The sequence below is a fragment of the Caloenas nicobarica genome, chromosome 16, assembly GCF_036013445.1.
Source record: "Caloenas nicobarica isolate bCalNic1 chromosome 16, bCalNic1.hap1, whole genome shotgun sequence".
NCBI lineage: Eukaryota > Metazoa > Chordata > Aves > Columbiformes > Columbidae > Caloenas > Caloenas nicobarica.
This window is the reverse complement of record NC_088260.1, coordinates 6,940,956-6,957,844: the sequence shown is the minus strand read 5'-3', so window position 1 is coordinate 6,957,844 and position 16,889 is coordinate 6,940,956. Positions and strand designations below refer to the sequence as shown.

At 53.2% G+C, this 16,889-nt stretch overlaps 1 protein-coding gene across 1 annotated transcript in view; it reads left to right on the top strand.

The window, feature by feature from the left end:
• Window positions 1-16,746, top strand: part of MN1 (MN1 proto-oncogene, transcriptional regulator) — a 92,232-nt gene extending 75,486 nt beyond the window's left edge. Inside the window, exon 2 of the mRNA XM_065646158.1 lies at window positions 16,412-16,746. Coding sequence (XP_065502230.1) covers window positions 16,412-16,590 — 179 coding nt within the window. The 3' untranslated portion in view covers window positions 16,591-16,746. The remainder of the gene's footprint in view (window positions 1-16,411) is intronic.
• Window positions 16,747-16,889: the final 143 nt, after the last annotated feature.

Genomic DNA, 16,889 nt, shown 5'->3' with positions numbered 1-16,889 from the left:
GAAAAAAAGGTGTAAAATATCCCATTTTCCGCCCAATGTACATTGAATACCTCTCCTTGGCAGTGTCATGGCAAGGTGCTCAGATTCAGCTGAAGGTTCAGGTGCCCAACACCTGGCGCTGAGCTTGAACTTCATTGTCTTTGCTGAGGAGCTCCCCTGGAGCTGTGGTTTAGGGCTGGAGGAGGTTAGATTAAACACGCTTTTTCTTCCAAGGTGACAGTGCAAACAAAACGCTCCTAGGAAAGAGTTAATATTGGTCTGTCTGCAGATGTCCTGATGGAGTGAAGGCAAGCAATGATATTTTATATCATTTTGATATCCGGTCTAAATTAGGCCTGAGGGAAAGACTGTGGCCTATTTAACCCAGCATCTGTCAGTTATCGTTATTTTCAGCCAACTTTAGTAGTTTCAAGTATAAAATTTATATCTGGGGGGAGGAGAGGAAAAAAGGCTAGTAGGAGCTGGATTTGGCTACCTCAGCTTTTGTTGAAATAGTTTGCAGTGGCCTTTTAGGACTTGTTATGTGAGATAACTAACAAATCAGTGGGGACAGCACTGTGGGTGAAACTGAGTGTATGGTCACCAACCGGGAGCTGTGTGGAGGGTGGCACGAGGAAGACAAAGGGAGGACGTTAGTGAGGTTTTCGGGGATTAGTCTTGAGTCTGGATAGTGTTTGGTTAATTGCGTTGCAAGAAAAACTGGAATTTGATTGTGAAATTTGATGACGATATAACCACCTGAACTTGGGCTTGCTGGTTACCAGAGAACAGGCGTTTCTGTGCTGTCCCTGTGTCGTGTGCGGTGTGTGCAGCACGCGAAGGGGACTCTGTCCTGCTCTGCGGGTACCGCTGCCTGCGGTCAGGCAGCTGAGCCATTTTTTTACCTGCTGTCATCTGAAACCAAGCAGAAACCCTGAACTCCTGATGACTGACTAATGCAATTGCCCTTTTATTTCCTGATACTTCCTTGAGAAGCAGAGGGACTCCCAAGCCTACCCTGTTGTAAATCCTTGCTCAGGCTGCAGGCGTCTTGCTCGGGTGCAGAAAATGGAAACTTCAGTGGCCAGGGAGAAACTCAAACCTCATCCTTCCCAGCAGCCTTCTCCGTGTGCCCATGGCGTGGTAGGTGCTGGGTTTTTTACACATTAGGATGTACTGGGTAGATTTTGTTGAGACAGAGGCAAGAACTTCACACTTGCTGTGTGGCAGCACCTTGCAGTGCTGCTTCTTGCAGCAGCTCAGAGTAGAACTAAAGGATTATTGGTGACCACGGTGCTGCCTTTATCACCGAGCTGAGATTTGCAGATTGCACCAAATGATGCTCGCCCCTCCAGCCGGTCTCTAACAAAAATGATTTTAAATTCTCTGGAAGTTAAAACATTGTCCAATGTGAAGGAGCTCCCCTGGTCCTGTGTTTCACGGTCAAACCAGACTCTTTCCCAGCATGTGGTGGAGGAGCTCCTTCACTGGTCTCCTGGCATTCAGGTGTGCCAGGCTGTGCCACCTTCCCCCAGGAGCCACCCGAAAGGGTCAGTGGGACAGGTGTGACCAGCGGTGGGTTTGCTGGCCCAGCACGCTGCCGGCTCCGGGGTTTCGAGGTGTGCCCGTCCCATCCTGACAAAACCTGCCGCGCTGCCGCATTGTGTAACGCTCTTGTGTAAGCTGGGCAGGGGCAGGCACCAGGGTTTCGGCACGCGAGCCGCGCTCCCTGTCCTGCTCCCTGTGCTTCCCCACATGCAGCTGAGGGGATCTGTCCTGGGGTTCCCCAGCTGCTGTCCTGGCCACATTGTGGTGGTGGCTCCCAGAGCTGCTGCTTGGAGTGAGCTGTTGGTGGGAGGGGTGTCATTTGGCTGGGGATGGTTGGCACACATGGCCGACTCCTGCTCCTGTGTTTAGCAGCACCTTTTCCAGGGATGACAGTAGATGTGGTAGGGGCTGGTTTGTCTTTGCAGGATGTGAAGCCGCCAGTGTTTCTGGACACTAATGAGAGCAGCTCTGCAGGAGCCTCCTTGTTGGGGCAGCGCTGCCTTGCTCTGCCCTGCTCCCCGCTGACATTGCCACGGGCACCGCGCTGCCTGTTACAGAGCGGTCTGGCAGAGGGAATGCCAGGTCTGCCCCAGCACCGGCTCCTCAAAGGGCTGCTCAAAACGAGCTCAGAGGGGAAATGCATCCCCCTGCTTGCGATCACGCTGCGGTGGCACCGGCGTGGTCTGGGACATGGCGAGCAGGCTCTGAATGTCAGCGCATTGTTCATCGCCAGATACGTGTCATGTTGCATTAGCTCAGGCCGACAGCTACTGGTGGGAAAATATTTCTGCGCGTTCCTCGGAGTGCCCCCACCTCCTACAGGCAAGGACTTGTGCAAAACCCTGCCCAGCCATACTGGGGGAGCAGTGAGACCATCTGGTGCCCACGTACGCGGAAAGTCATCCGAATGGTGTGTCCAAAGGGCAAGCCTGCCTGTACTGGTAGCACATTCATGGCGAAGTGTCTGGCTGTTTAGAAGACAAAGCACAGTTTTATTTCTTGGTAGCCTCTGCTCGGGGAGAGGAGGTGGGTTTAGCGTGACTTATCTGGTGAAATGCAGCGTGCCCAGAGCGAAGGCAGCAGCTGGGAGCCAAGGAGCCCTCTGGTTCCTGCCTGCAGGCTGCAGAGATCAGAAGCTGGAAGCGTGCAGGGTGTTCACGAGCGTTCAGAGCAGGACAGAGCGGTCTGTTCCCGTGAGTGCCCTTAGTGCTATGGCACGAGGATGGAGCAGGGTCCTGCAGGGAGGACATGGGCTTGCCCACGCGGAGGGACTGCAGCGCACGCGTGGAGCCCCGGGGCTTTGCAGGGTTTAGAGGCTTTTGGTGGTGCCCTGTACGATCCTGCTCTAAGGGCTGTGACTCCGGTTCTCATGCCCCCATCTGCAGAAGCAGCTCTTGGTGGGTTGAGCTCATTCTGTAATGAGCCGGGCGGGTGGCAGCGCGGTGCTGAGCCGGCAGAGCCGCAGCCCCTGCAGCGGGACCTCCCTGCGGGCATTTGTCTCTCTGGTTCCAGGGCTCTTCTGAGCCAGGTCCAGCACTGGTTACAAGGTGCTGCTGGTGCAGCCAGAGATGCCAGCAGCAGTTGGCAGAGGGAGCGTGTGGGTTGGCACCGGCCCCTGGGCCTCCTGGTGCCCCGGCAGCTCCCACGGTGCCCGGCGAAGGCTCCTCCAAGCTCTGGCTCACAGGTTCCCGTGCCCGAGCTGCCCCAGCCCTGCCCGCTGCTGCCGTCAGGGTGCTGCTGGGCTCATTATTTTGTTACTCCAGCATCAGCTTCTCCGAGCCTCTCCCGGTTTATTTTCTTCCAATGTCAAAAAGGTGAGGAGGTCAAACACTAATGCAGTATTTCTTTCCTTTCATAAAATGTACCTAGCAGATGAGGAGTGTCAACACCGATTTGTTTTTCAAGTGTTTCTGCAGGATTATTTTCTTGTTAAAAGTGACAAGGAGGTGCAGAACTGTCGGCCTTTAGCCAGAGATGTCATCTTGTCTTTGCGTAGGTGAATGGGCACGAGATGACAGAGCACTTTTTTGTGGGAAAGATGAAAAGTTGATCCCAATTTAATCATTTCCTTAAAAACCAAAAGGAGAATGTGCTCCTCATATTTTTCTCGTCCTCAGTAATGAGAGGCTGGAGCGAGAAAGAGCTTGTTACGCTACAGTTAGTGGATATTTGCAGAACTGCTTTCAGTACCGAAGTGAACGGCTGGAATGTGGTTATTCATCTATGGCCTTTCTAAATTTCGCTGCATCTTTTGACAGCAAAATCTGATGATGGTTCTGGCAAAGGTGAGGTGCTCCCACTGTGGCTGGCAGTACAGCCCACGTGGGGAAACCCTCTGGGTTCCAGCTGCGCTCTCAGCACTTGCTCGGGAGCCTGGAGACCCGCAGGGAGAAGCCAGGCAGTTGCTGCTCCTGCTCAGGTGCAGTTTTTGGCAGGTTCTGGCAGCAGCACAGGCAGGACACGGTCACCAGGCTCTGCCGGCTGTGGCGGTGCCTTCAGAGCTTCCCTTTGCCGGTTGGGTTTCCAGGGCTTTTCTGTAACTGTCAGGGGTGGCGATTAAAAGACAGCAAATGTGCCCAGACCGGAGCTGTGCCATTGGGACACAGGTGAACCGGGAGCTCGGGCGGCATCACTGAAAGTGTTTTTCTCAATAAATTCTCTTTTCAGATGGTCTGGCAGGTCAGTTTTGCCTCAATTTGGTCAGAGTAAGAAAAAGAAACAGACAGTTCTAAGAAGATTTCCACAGCAATACTTCTGAACACAGTCTGCATTTTTTCCTTTAGCAAAGCAATGCCAGGGACTAGCAACCACATCTTACTTTTTTAGTAGGATGATGAAAATAAGCTCATGTGGCAGAGCCGAATGCTCCCAGACTCGGCAGCTTTGTGCAGATTCCAGAGTGTGGGGATAAGAGGTGCTCAGTGAAAACTTTCTCTTTTCTAATTTCTCTTTCCTCTTCAGAACTTGGGTTCTGTAGTGCTGCAGCAGAGATGCTGCTGATATGAGTGGAGAAGCTTTCGCAAAGCCCAACAGCTTCGTGCTTTTGCACTGGCTTTGGAAACAGTGACTCGTTGGACTGAAAGTTTGCCTGCTTTTTCTCAGCCCTGTGTGATGTGTGTGTGCAGACAGGTTGTAAAAATGGATTTTTTTTTTTCTCATCAGTTGTTAATACCTCATCATGAAGACTGCGCGGTTTTAGGACAGCCTTGCTGAAGCATTTTAGCAGCACGCCTGTTTGTTCAAGCTGGTAATAAACGATTTCCTTACATGTAAAAGATGAAGCAAAGGTAGCTTTTGGAAGAGAGCCAGTTTGAAGCTGAGGTGGAATGCTTCTCCCTCAGCCTTTTACTTAAAAATGTGCTCATAATCAAACAATTTAGCTCTTCATAGAAAAAAGAACGCTGGAAAAACAAGCAAGCTGGAGACAACGTATGAAACGATCCCTGTAGGGAGATGTCAGACAGCGAGAGCAGACAGAGCAGTGTGAAAGCGGGTGAATCAGTGTATTCTTTTGTCATCGCTCCAAGTCCAGAAATTCAACAACTTTGGAGAAAGTTGTAGTTAGAGGAGCAATAAAAAGGCAACTGACTCACATGGAAACAACATCAGTGGAATAAATCCATGCAAAAACAACGGGGGTGAGGCTCAGGCTGCTGCAAGAGAGGCTCTTTGGGAGGGGAGTTCGGTGTGCTCTTACCTGTGGTGCTGGAAATGGGGGTATTAGAGCACCCAGGACGACTTTGGCCTTGTCCAGAAATAAATTAGTAGAAGTAAATAATGTATTTCCCATGAGTCCTGGCTTCATTAACAGTGGTATCATGCCTTGCTTTTAATAGCTTTTGTGATCTTGGGGCAAGGTATTTGAAAGAAAATCAAGATAATTCTTTTGTTTGCAGGAAAACAAAACAAAACAACCCCCCAAAACCCCACCCAAATGTAAAAGCCCTGAAGTGACCTTTAATTCCAAGCGGCTGATGGCGTTTTCAGACGGGACTGGTGGCAGCACAGCCGGCGCTGGCGGTAGGCGCTGCCGCAGCGCACGCTCAGCCCGGTCGCCTCTGCGCGTGTACGGACTAGTCAGTGGGAAATGAGGAATTTCCGTTCTGCAGCTCATACTGGAGCGCTGAGGTCGGATCCTGCCCCTCATGCCACAGTAAAGCCCACGTAATGCCGGGGTTTGGTGAGGTTTACACCGGTGAGAGCAGAATCGGGTTCCACGCCAGGTGTCTGGGAGGCTGCAACCTTCTGGGTCTGCTGGGGCATCGTAAGTTAAACATGTTCTGATTAGCCTGCACTGTAAATCCAGCGTTTTAATTCTTTCCATATGTAAGATCCAGTCTAATAAGCCAAAGTTTGAGACCATGCAATCTATTTGGAATAACCATATGGATTAGGAGTCAGACTGTGCTTTTCTGCTTCTTGTATTTATACTAATATAGAGACATTTGCAAATGCGCATGTAGCTCATGCTGGTATCCATTTTTTTATAAATATGACACCAAATGGCTTGCATTAAAATATTTGAAGAGGAGTAAAACTGTGAAAGTTTCTCTCTTGCGCACATATAGACACATCTGTGAAATGAGGCGTCTCCAGGCAGCACCATTCCTGTCCCCACCCTGGGCTCCTTGGCGGGGCTGGGGACCCCGTGAGGGTGCTGGGGACCCCGTGAGGGTGCTGGGGACCCTGTGAGGGTGCTGGGGACCCTGTGAGGGTGCTGGGCCAGCCCGAGCCCCCCGGGTCGCTGCCAGTCTGGTGCCCCTGACACCCCCGTCATGGGTGCAGCAGCCCTCAGGGCAGGGGACGGGCTGGATCCAGACCCTCCTGCAGCGGCTGGGGCTGAGCTGAGGAGCTGATGGCCGTGGAGAGCCCAGGGGCCACCTGTGCCATGGTGTCACCCGCTGCTGGGAGGGGTTCCAGCCAGGGCTCACCCCACCGCTGCCCTCCGGTATGCGGGAGAGAGCTCTGGAGAGATGAGCTGGGAGCTGGAGACATGCTCTCATACTGGAGCCTTTGCATTCGTCGAAGTCACTAAGGTTGACTGGTCTTTGTCTGCAGTTCCTCAGTTCTCCTGGGAAGATCACCTTCCTCCTGTCTTTCCCTTATCTCACCAGTTTGATTCTTTCTCTTTCCATTTTCCTGTCTTTCTCTTTAAGTTATGGATTTGAAATATTGAAAGAAAAATAGCAGCGGTCTGCTTCCGAAGCTTTACTCTTGTGCTCTGTGGTGAACATCCCTCAGGAGAAGGTCAAACAAGCCTATTTCCAATCATCTCTTCTCCCAGTACCCACTAGCGCTGGGTTGGTGGTGGGTTTATGGGCTCCCAGCAGCCTCCGGCGTCCCCTTTGCTGCTGGCTCCGGCTGGTGACCAGAAGCACCGACTGTCTCCCCATTCCTCACAGTGTTTCTTGTGGGATGTGTTTGGGCTGAGGGCGGGAGCCTGTGCTGCTGGCTGTTCCCAGGGTACCAAAAGCATCTGGACCGGGATTATAAAGCAGTCAGCTTGTCATGGGAGCCAGAGTCAGGTCTGTGCGGGTGCTGGAAAGTGTTCCCTAGTGGGAGTTGCGCTCTGCCATCCGTCATCCACGCAGTCGGAGAGGAGGGAGTCAGCGTGAGACACGGCAACTTCTTCCTCCCTGTCTCCAGCATTAATCTAAATGCCAAAACGCAGACCTTGTGGAATGCACAGGCTGCGGCGAGCACCAGCCTCTAATTCCACACACCACGGCAATGTCCCCAGGTGGCGTTTCACAGACACCCCGTGCTGTCGCGCAGCTTCCAGGTTGATGCCACCAGCCCGGCTGGTTATCAGTGCCGTGTTGAAGAGCTGCTCACCGCTGAGGTGAGGAGAGAGCCCGGGGAGAGGGGAATGTGGAGACACTCCCGACACTGCGCTGGAAATTGTTTATTGAAAGGAAAGGATCATATTACACTCAATTTTTGCTGAGTTTATCTTGGTTTTTATCAGATTACACACGGGATAGCTCATCAATATTGTGATCCTGCTGACATATAAGTGAGCCACTGCATAATTCATGGCTGCTGCAGGGCTCCGGCAATGGGAGACACATATTTAATTAGACACTTCACCATCCCGCCCTTCTGGAGCAGCCCCAGGATAGCACCCGCGGAGGTGGATGCTGTGGTGGCCCTGCCTGTCCCCAGCATCTCTGCTCAGTAGCAGGGGCACTGTCGTGGCTTCATGGTGCAGCACTTTCTGGGGACACCGACCGAGCAGCCCTGGGGGCGCCAGGGCCGGTGTGGGGTGCCGGGCGGCAGAGCCCTGCAGAGCGCCCAGCCCTTGCTGTCCTCGGAGAGCCCTGGTGCTGAGAATGGGCTGTGGAGCCTGCCAGAGAAGAGCAGATTCTCCAAGCTGTGCTGCCCTTGGGGTGGTTTATACCATTGTTGTTGTACCCCTGTTCCTAATCTCCTTCCCAGGGCGAGCAGCGTCTGGAGGGGCAAGGACCCGTGTTTGCAGGGGCTCAGCGTGACGCCCTCCCCAGCGCTGCCCTTTGTCTGGCCGTGTTCAAGGCAGCATGTGTCTCCCTTCCTATCACAGGCTGTTTGAAAATGTATCTGGGATAGCGAGAATTTTTTTTCCATTTTTGTGGTGCTTCCCTCCATTAATTTTCTGGCTGTAGTACATTACTCATGGATAATTAAGAGTGAGCTATTAATACAACATTTAATATTCAAGTGCAGTGAAGAGGAGAGAACAATAAGTCAAGGAATCATATACTACAAGACGTTTTGGTTTAGTGATGAAATTTTTTTTTTGCCGGCTTTGGCTATCAGAGCATAGTGCTGCTTCCATTTAAGTATGGTCCCGAGAACTTCATTTATTGATAGAATACAAATAGGACATTAAATCAAGGGAAGTGAATTTGAATTGCTGGCCGTATATACAATTATGAACGGGATTGGCTACTTCTATCCAGTGTATCTTAAGTTACGAGAATTATGTTAGAGACCACTAAAGAGAGCTTAGAGCATCTTAAAATTAATGAGATTGAAGTCTGTCTAGGAAAAAAAAAAATTAATGCTAAAATGCAGCTTTTGCATTAGGGATGAAAAGAAATTGCTTTAGAGAAGCGGTCATGCGTTGTCCAGATGGAGAAATGCGGGGCGGGTGGGCCTTGTACCAGCATCAAATAAACATGTCTCAGGCTTAAGTGCTGCTCTTTGCCCCGCCGACCTCCCACGCAGGATGAATTGGCTGCGGGAGAGTGGAGAAGGAGGCATCACCGCGCCTGCCTGTGGCACAGCCCGTCGCCGGGTTCCCAGCCTGCTCCTTCCCAGCTGCTGCTGGCTGCTCCGAGCGTCTGCAGAGCACCTGGGATGGTGTTTTGAGATCACTGAGGACTATCCTCCTGTCTCCTAAAGGCTGTGGATTTGTGTGTCCCGTGTCTGCAGCGCGGTGCTTGCTGGGGTGGGTTCTCAGGCAGTCACTTTGCAGGGATGCACTGGGGCATTTCGGACCAGCCACAGAGTGCATTGCTTCCTCCTTGTGCCACAGGTCTGCCTGTGTTTAGATGTGGAGGGAGGTTTTGGTCTGTGAGCATCCCATCTGAAATACATGCTGGCGGTGGCAACACGTACCTGCCCCAAAACCGCCGCTCCCTGGGCCAAGGCTTGCCGGGGCTCTGGGCTGGAGACGCTGCCCACGGCAGAGCAGGGTGGTGAGACCCCTATGGGGGAAGGGGGTGGCGAGACCCCCCATGCTGGGCACCCCTCCTCGGCAGCCCTGGGGGCAGCCGGAGCACCAGCACCACGCTGGGAGGCAGCTCCGCCGTGCCGCACCGGCAGCTCTCCAGAGATGGCGCCTGTAAAGATGTCACTAGTCAAGCACATGTAAAGGTTGCCATTTACAAGCAAGTAATTGCAAGAGTTACCACACAGCTGTCTCCGCGACAGCGCAGGATATTGTTATTTATATCCCCACCGTTTGCACGCTGCTCAATCGCGTGTCCCTGCCCCCAGGCAGAGCAGCAGAGCCGCTGCCTGCAGCGAGCACCAGCGTGTCGCGGTGCCCTCGGCTGTTGCTTCCCTTGGTGAGAGGGCTCTGCCGCCGAGGAGGGGGTTTGTCCATAACTCGTGCACTGAGTTACACGGTCCAGATCTTGCACGCTCTCGTGTCCCAACGTGGGGCTTCCTCTGGCTGTGCCCGAGGCGCCCGAGCACACACGTGCGTGCACAAACATCACACGTATGTCACTACTTGTGCATTATTTGGTTTGAGCTGAATAATGGGTTGCTTACAGATGGCAAAGGGTAAGTGTGCTTCTGACCGTTCTTCATGTGGGTTGTTTATAGTTAATAATGATCCTGCTAATCGTGTCCGTTTCTTTAAGGGTCTGTTTTCTCCTATAGGCAGGCTCCGTGCTCCAGAATCCTAAATACAAAGTCCCTAATCTCTGTAGGGAGAAAAAAAGACCAACTGTTCCCAACCATTCTGAAACAGGGAATGTAATTAAACATAGGCACTGTATTGATTACCAATTAAACAGCAACAAAACAAATTATTTACTAGAGTAATAAAAATGTTGTCATAGTGCTGACAGTATTTAGACACAAAGATTTCCTGAGTCCATGGTGTGCACACATTTGTAAGTGTCCTATAAACAGCTGCCTTTGTCAATGAAGAACCTGAATTAAAGCTGCCTGTTGCAGAATCGCGTTTGCATCTTTGGACATCAGAGTCTGCTCAGCAATTAGGAAACGGCCATTTCCAGCAGTGGCTGCTGACCGGTGGGTCCAGCACAGGAGCCACGGTGAGTGGGCTTGGGGACAATGGGAGAGCAGCGGTTCGTCTGCCAGCATGTGGAGGGGACCAAAGGGTTGGCTAGCAACAGGAGTTGTCCTTCACCACTGGTTTTGTACTGGGCTCACTTGGCTGTTCACTGGTGGAGGGACCTGCTCAGCTTCGGTGTGAGACAGACCGAAAAAATACCACTAACCCTAACGTGAGGTTCCGCTCTGTGCCTTGGGAGCACTGCACAGCTGCTGTGGCGTTTGTGACTCGGGGGCACGCGTGTGGTCTTGGTGCAAAGCAGCGTCACTTTGTGTGGCTTCCCCGCTTCTGTGGGCTGGAGCAGAGCGAGTGTGTGTGCACGAGTGTGCAAGCGTGGAGCTGAGAGCAGGCACCTGGGGGAGGGGAAGGCTTCAGCAAACATTTCCTTACCAAAACAGCCCTGACCTTTGCAGGGCTGGAGCTGTCTGATGCAACAGGCTGAACCTTTCCAGACGCCGGCTCCAACCTGAAATGCTTCACAGCAAAATTGATGGCCACTGTGTTGGCCCCGGTGATTACAGCCAGTGCTCGCCTGGCCGCTGCTGGACGATGGAGAGAGGGGTCTAAAAGACCAAAGTGGGAGCTACAGTCTGTTTTTCTCGCGCATAGCCTGGATCGGTGCTGGCTGGTGCCCGTGGGTGCTGTGCCGTGGACAGCCGCGCTCCTCGGCCCCGCCGTTCGGGGAGCCGCGGGGGCTCGTGCGGGGCCGGGGGCACAGGACGGGCAGAGGTGCTGCTGTGGAGCTGCCGGCTCTGGTGTGGAGAGATGGGCAGAGGTGTTCGTTTTGATCGTAGACGGGAGAGTCAGCTTTTCCATGCCGGGGACTCAAACCCGGTTCATCAGAACCAAGCATGAGTTTATTTGTCGGCACCTACGGTGCGTGGGCGGGAGGCACCGTGCTCCGGGGATCGGCACCGAGAGGGGTCATCGCTGCCTGGCGCTGCGGCAAACCAGCTGCTGGATACAGAGATGCTGTTGTTTCTGTGTCCTGCGGTGAATAAAATTAAACAACTCTTTATTTCTGAATGACAGCCCAGGGACTGCACTTCTGCTCTGGCTCGATGTGAAGTGGCTTCATCCCCACGTGGGTCCTGTGGGGCCTGAAGCCCTCGAATCATTAGTTGTCAGGCTTGTAGGTGGATTCTGCATTAGGCCTTTAATTTAGTGTATTGCCATGGGCTACTGACCACATGACACGGCTCAAATGTGAGCAAATCTAACGAGAATCCAGGACTGCTCTTTAATTTGTTGAGAATAACAGAGTGAGCAGGGGCCCAGAGAGTGTTAATCATGAAGGAAAACTGGCTGAAACCAGGTCAGACGGTGCTCGGTGCGATGTGACGGAGAGGGAGCACGGGGGCTGAGGAGCGAGCAGGGAGCCCCCACGTCCCGCGGGGTGGCTGGGGTCCCGGCAGGCCTGGCTGTCCCCTCGTGTCCTTGGTGACCGTGGGGAGGGGAAGGCGATGCTCCCTGGCTGTGGAAGTGCCGGGTGTCTGCTGTCCTGGCGGGGGACAGTGGCAGAGGCCAGTCCCAGCTGCCACCCCCCCATACCGTGGTCCCGCGTGGAGCCGCTCGCTCCTCGCCTTGAGCAGCGTCCAGTCCCCACGGTTAGATTTGTTTCGTACAATAAACGAATTCACGCTGCTCTCCTGCTGGCTGTTCCTGGATGGGGCCAGCTCCCTTCGGCATGCAGCACGCGGATTTATTGCGTTATATTGGAGCGATGCCTGAGCTTGGCTGGTTTCTTTAAATCTTCCTTTTTGGAGAGGAGTGGGCTTTGGGAGAGGGGGCACAGGAACCCTCTGTAGTAATTCCTGTTGACTGCAGTGACCAGCGAGGCAGAACTGATCAGCTGCAGGGTTCCCTGCTGCTCAACTCTGCCAATGAAGTGCTTACATCTGCTTTTGCACTAATGGGAACTTTATGGACTAGCGTGTTCCTCCCGAGGAGCAAATTCCAACGAGGTCAGAATCCAGAAAGTTGCCACTTGACACCAGCCGTGAAGCCCTGAGCCAGCCGGAGGAGGCCAGTTTGCGCCAAGGACCTTCTGGGGCAGGAGATCGAACGCTATCACATGCAACCGATAGCCTGAGGCCTCCCGCACGCCACGGCTGCCGCCCCCTGCTCGGCCCATGGACCCCGGGAGCCGCGCGGGCAGACGCCGCGTGGAGCCAGGCACGGGGTCCTGGTGCTCAGCGAACGGGCAGCTGTGACGAGAGGTGGGAAACTCCAGGCCATATTCGCCATTAGTGTGACATTACTTATGCCACTCATATGCGTGGCACCCGGTGCCACGACGATGATGTGATCAGTGTGCACAGATGCTTAATACAGATATGGAGCCGCTGGTGTGGGCAGCCAAGCCAGCATGTTGTGGCTGAGCAGAGCTGGCCACCAGCAGGGCACGGCACTGCTGAGCTGCGGGCATAGCCTAACTCACCAGCTCCATTTGCTGCCATGGCAAAGTCCTGCTCGGGGTCCTCATCCCCGGGCAGAGGTCTCTGGAACAATCCTCTCTCATGCTGCATGTTCACGTCGGTGGAGACTCAGATCCGGAGGCAGCTGCTCAACACGGAGCAGAAACGGGTGTCAGAGGCACGTGCTCCTTGCACCATGGAGCACATGGGAGTTTGCACCACAGAGCACACAGAGTTTGCCCCAAGTGCAATGGATGATGGTGGACATGGGAAAGCAGCAACGCAGCCATGGAAGGTATTTGGTGAAGAGCCATTGGCAGCCCTGGCTTTTGGAGGCGTGGGGTCATTGAGTTAATGAATGACTATTCCACATTACTGTTTATTAAGGTGAATAATACTTTAATTTGTGTGGAAGAGAGTTTGCAGAAACATAACTTGCTTGTACACAAGAGTCACTCTTCATTTTTTCAGGAAATATAATCATTCCAGACAAGGCCTGCTGAATTGTGGCCTGCTTTGGCAGCCTGAGCGTGAAAGATTATGGACGGTCTCCGATTAGCTGTCTCTTTTTTAACCTAACATTGCAGAGGCCTAATTACTTTGACTTTGACTAAAGAGAAGATGGTTTCTCTAAGGGCACCCCACAGACCCGTGCTCTGTGTGGCCGCTGGCCCTGGGCATGGCCGTTGGTGCCCTCCGTGCTGTGCCGGATCTCCACAATACGGGACTGGGGGCTGGCGCCGAACCTGCTGGTCCTTGGAAAGCTGCTGCAACCACACCCTGCTGAGCAGCCGCTGGTCTTGGGGACACCCAGCACTTCTGTGCCCGGGGCAGCAGAGACACATCCCCTCTCCAGTGGGAGCGTTTTAAAGGTTGGAAGGGGACATCCTTGCAGAGCCTTTCTGTCGTCCTCACGCAGACTCATCGTCCTCCGGCGGCTCTGCCCCGTGCTGCTCCCCGTACCTCTGCCCGATGTCGGGCTGGAGTGCCGGGCTGTGCGGCTGCTGCGGGGCGGTGAGCTGCCGGGAGCATCCCCAGAGCGTGGCATCTCACCTCCGTCCTTTGCCTTGCTCAGAGCTCTGCCTGGTTTTAGCTCTGAAAGAAAGCCTGCCCTGTCCCCAGGTCCCCGTGGCACGGGGATGGCTGGGATGAAAGCACCAGAATGCGATGGTGCGGGAGGACTGGAGGTGGATGATGGGGAATGAAGGAGGCTGTGAAGGGGATGGCAGCGGCAGGTGGAGTCTGTCCGCTCCCTGGGGAGATGCCCCAGCCCACGGCTCCCACCGCCCAGTGTGGGCTGCGTGTCCTGTGCCGAGCACACCTGCACAAGGAGCACCACACTCTGCACCCTGGCTGCGGGAGGGGTGAGCAGCTCCCGCTCCTCGCCACTGGGGATGTGACCGAGTTGTCACAAACGGCAGGAAGGTGCTCCTGTCCCTGCCTGGTGCCACCGGCTGCTTCCAGTGGCCAAACGCCGGCTGTGTTGGCCTGGCTCCCGTCTCCTCCCCGCTGTGGTTTGCCACAACTGTGGCCTCTAAGCTAACTGAAAGGCAATTTCAGAACAGGCAGCAGTGAATGAATTCTGTTTTTCTCAAGCATTTAGTGTTGCTTTCAGTTTGCTTTGATGATGTCTTCTCACAACTAGTGTAAACAGACTGCGCAACGGGGAGCACTCACATGTGTACAAGAAGCTGCACATGAAAGACAGAGGCATCTTGAAAGCTGTAATAACGCTCTGAGTGCCAGTTAAAGGATTTGTCACTAAGAGCACTTTACAGATAGAAAGAACTTATTAACTAGTGTGACTAACAGCTTGCAAGGTTTAATTGATGTGTATTTGTTGTCCTTTTATATCTCTCCCCCTCGTCTTCCTCTTGGCACTGAATCCAGCAGTTGCTGGTGCAGGAGTAGCAGCCTCTGCACTGCCTGAATCAGTACCAGGAATAAAAGCAAGGCCAGTCCCTCCCCGAGTGTCTCTGGTCCTGGGCTGTGGCCGGGGCTGCAGTGGCCCCAGGAGCTCATCTCTGCTGTCCGGTTCACCCCTTAGGAACTCAGCCTGAGCTTCTTTTCTTGCTCTGGATTCTGTTATTCCTCCCTAAGTGACGCTGAGTTTTTGAAGATAAAGCTTTTCAATGCATGAATAGTATGGATAATTAATGTTTCTGCCAGATAGACTACTCATTGCAAGATTGATTGACTATTAAGGTCATAACGCAGAAGCCACCCACACGAAACAAACAGGCTAATGTTAGACTTCAGCTTAAGCTGAGAGTTGGTCAGCTGTCCACGGTCACAGTGGGGGCTTCCAGTCATCTGTCAACAAGTGATTGATTGATGTGGACACCTTCCAATCTTATTCTGATTATTCTCAGCAGCTTGCCTGGTGGCCATTTTTCAGGAGTTGGCAGCACTCAGACCTCCAAGACTCAACGCAATGACTGCATGGGGGTTAACCCTTTCCTTTGATCCAAAATGTCTTTGTTATGGGCAACAACAGCAGCACACGAGGGGAGGATTGTGTTTGTGAGCCCTGATTACAGAATACACTGGGAAACTCCCTGACATCACAGGCGAGAGCAATGCTTTGACTTTCAGACATTTCTAACTGACTTGGCCCGAGTGAAACTGTGAGTGGGGATCTGTGGAGAATCCATCTGAGGCACAGCGGATCCAACTTTGTGACCGGCTTCTCTGTCGCGCTGACTTTTGTGGGCAGTTTAATGTGCCACAATGTAAACCATGTGCATTAAGGTCCCAGCAGCAGGAAGGCAAACTGTAATATTAAACTCGGGTAGGAGAGGGTTTGGTATTCAGAGGGAAAAAAAAAAAAAAAAGATTCAGATGTACTTGTTCTGATGTGAGAGACAGTGAGTTAAAAAAGGCTCTGCTGTTTTTAAGGATAGCTACTGGTTCAGTGTTTGAATTCTCTAGGAGAAATTTGTTGCCTGGGTGCTTTTTGTATGTGCCCATAAAGATGACTTAAATATATCTCTGTAGTAGCCTGTGTACATTTTATACTTGGTGTGTGCACACACACATGCCAGTGGGAAAGTGAAATTATAAGTATGTATGTTACCTAGTGTATGTTTACAATATTTAAACATGTTCTAGAGTTCTTTTGGTTGCAGGCGTGTGCTGCAGGTTTCCATTTCCTTGTATCTTTTGAGCAATTTTAGTTTAACCGTTTTCGAGGGCCCTGACACCTGGCTTCCCCTTCCCATGCACTTTCCATCCATGGTTTTAGCATTCATTACATACCCTAAAAAGCCTGCCATGGAGAAATGTCAGGAGCCCTTTCTCCTCCAAGAGCTGGAACTTTATGTAACTCAAGTGCATCACTGTGTTTTTCTGGTGTGGTCCAAGTGCTGTAACGTAGCTGAGCTGGCACAGAGCTGTTGTACACAAGCTTGTGACAGGAGAGCTGTGCTAACCTGCCCTGGGTGCTGGTGTGGTGCCATGCACGCCTTGGGATCCCTGCACAGGCCCTGGCAATAGGCTCGTTTGATACTTTTCCCATGGAAGATGCTGCAGCAGGCCCTGATCCAGGGCCCTGTGCATCAGCCTCTCTCCTGACCCAGCCGGGACAGGGTCTGAAGCCAAATGGAGCTACTGCTAGCTGGGCTTCTGTAACCACGGCTGAACTTTGCTGATCCCATCTGCTCTCCATCTCTTGCAGGTCGTGGTCTGTCCCAGAGCCACGTGGACACCCCTTCGGCAAGTGTCCCCATGCAGCACCTTGCTGCCGACTGTCTCCGGGACTCCAAGGAGCATCTGCTGCAGGACGGCTGGGCAGGTCCCCCCGCGGAGCTGCGGCGCTGGGCTGGCTCCCCAGCAGCGGCACTGGCCTGCACCTGAGCCAGCACCTGAGCCAGCACCGTGCCTGATGGCAGGACACCTGGTAGGCTCCCATGGGGGGCAGGGCGAACACACATTTCAGCCAGACTTTGCCCACAGGCAGGTGCACCGTGGTTGTGCTGGTGGAGAGAGTGAAGTGGGGTGTATATAGGTTTGTAGGGGCGTGCTGGGGGCTGGTACTGCTTTGGGAGGACTAATTTAATTGCATGAGTACCACTAGCTGGTTACTTGCACGGTGACCTGCGGTTGTGTAAACTGAAACAGGGCACTGAAATGCCACGTGCCCTCCCCAGAGTCTT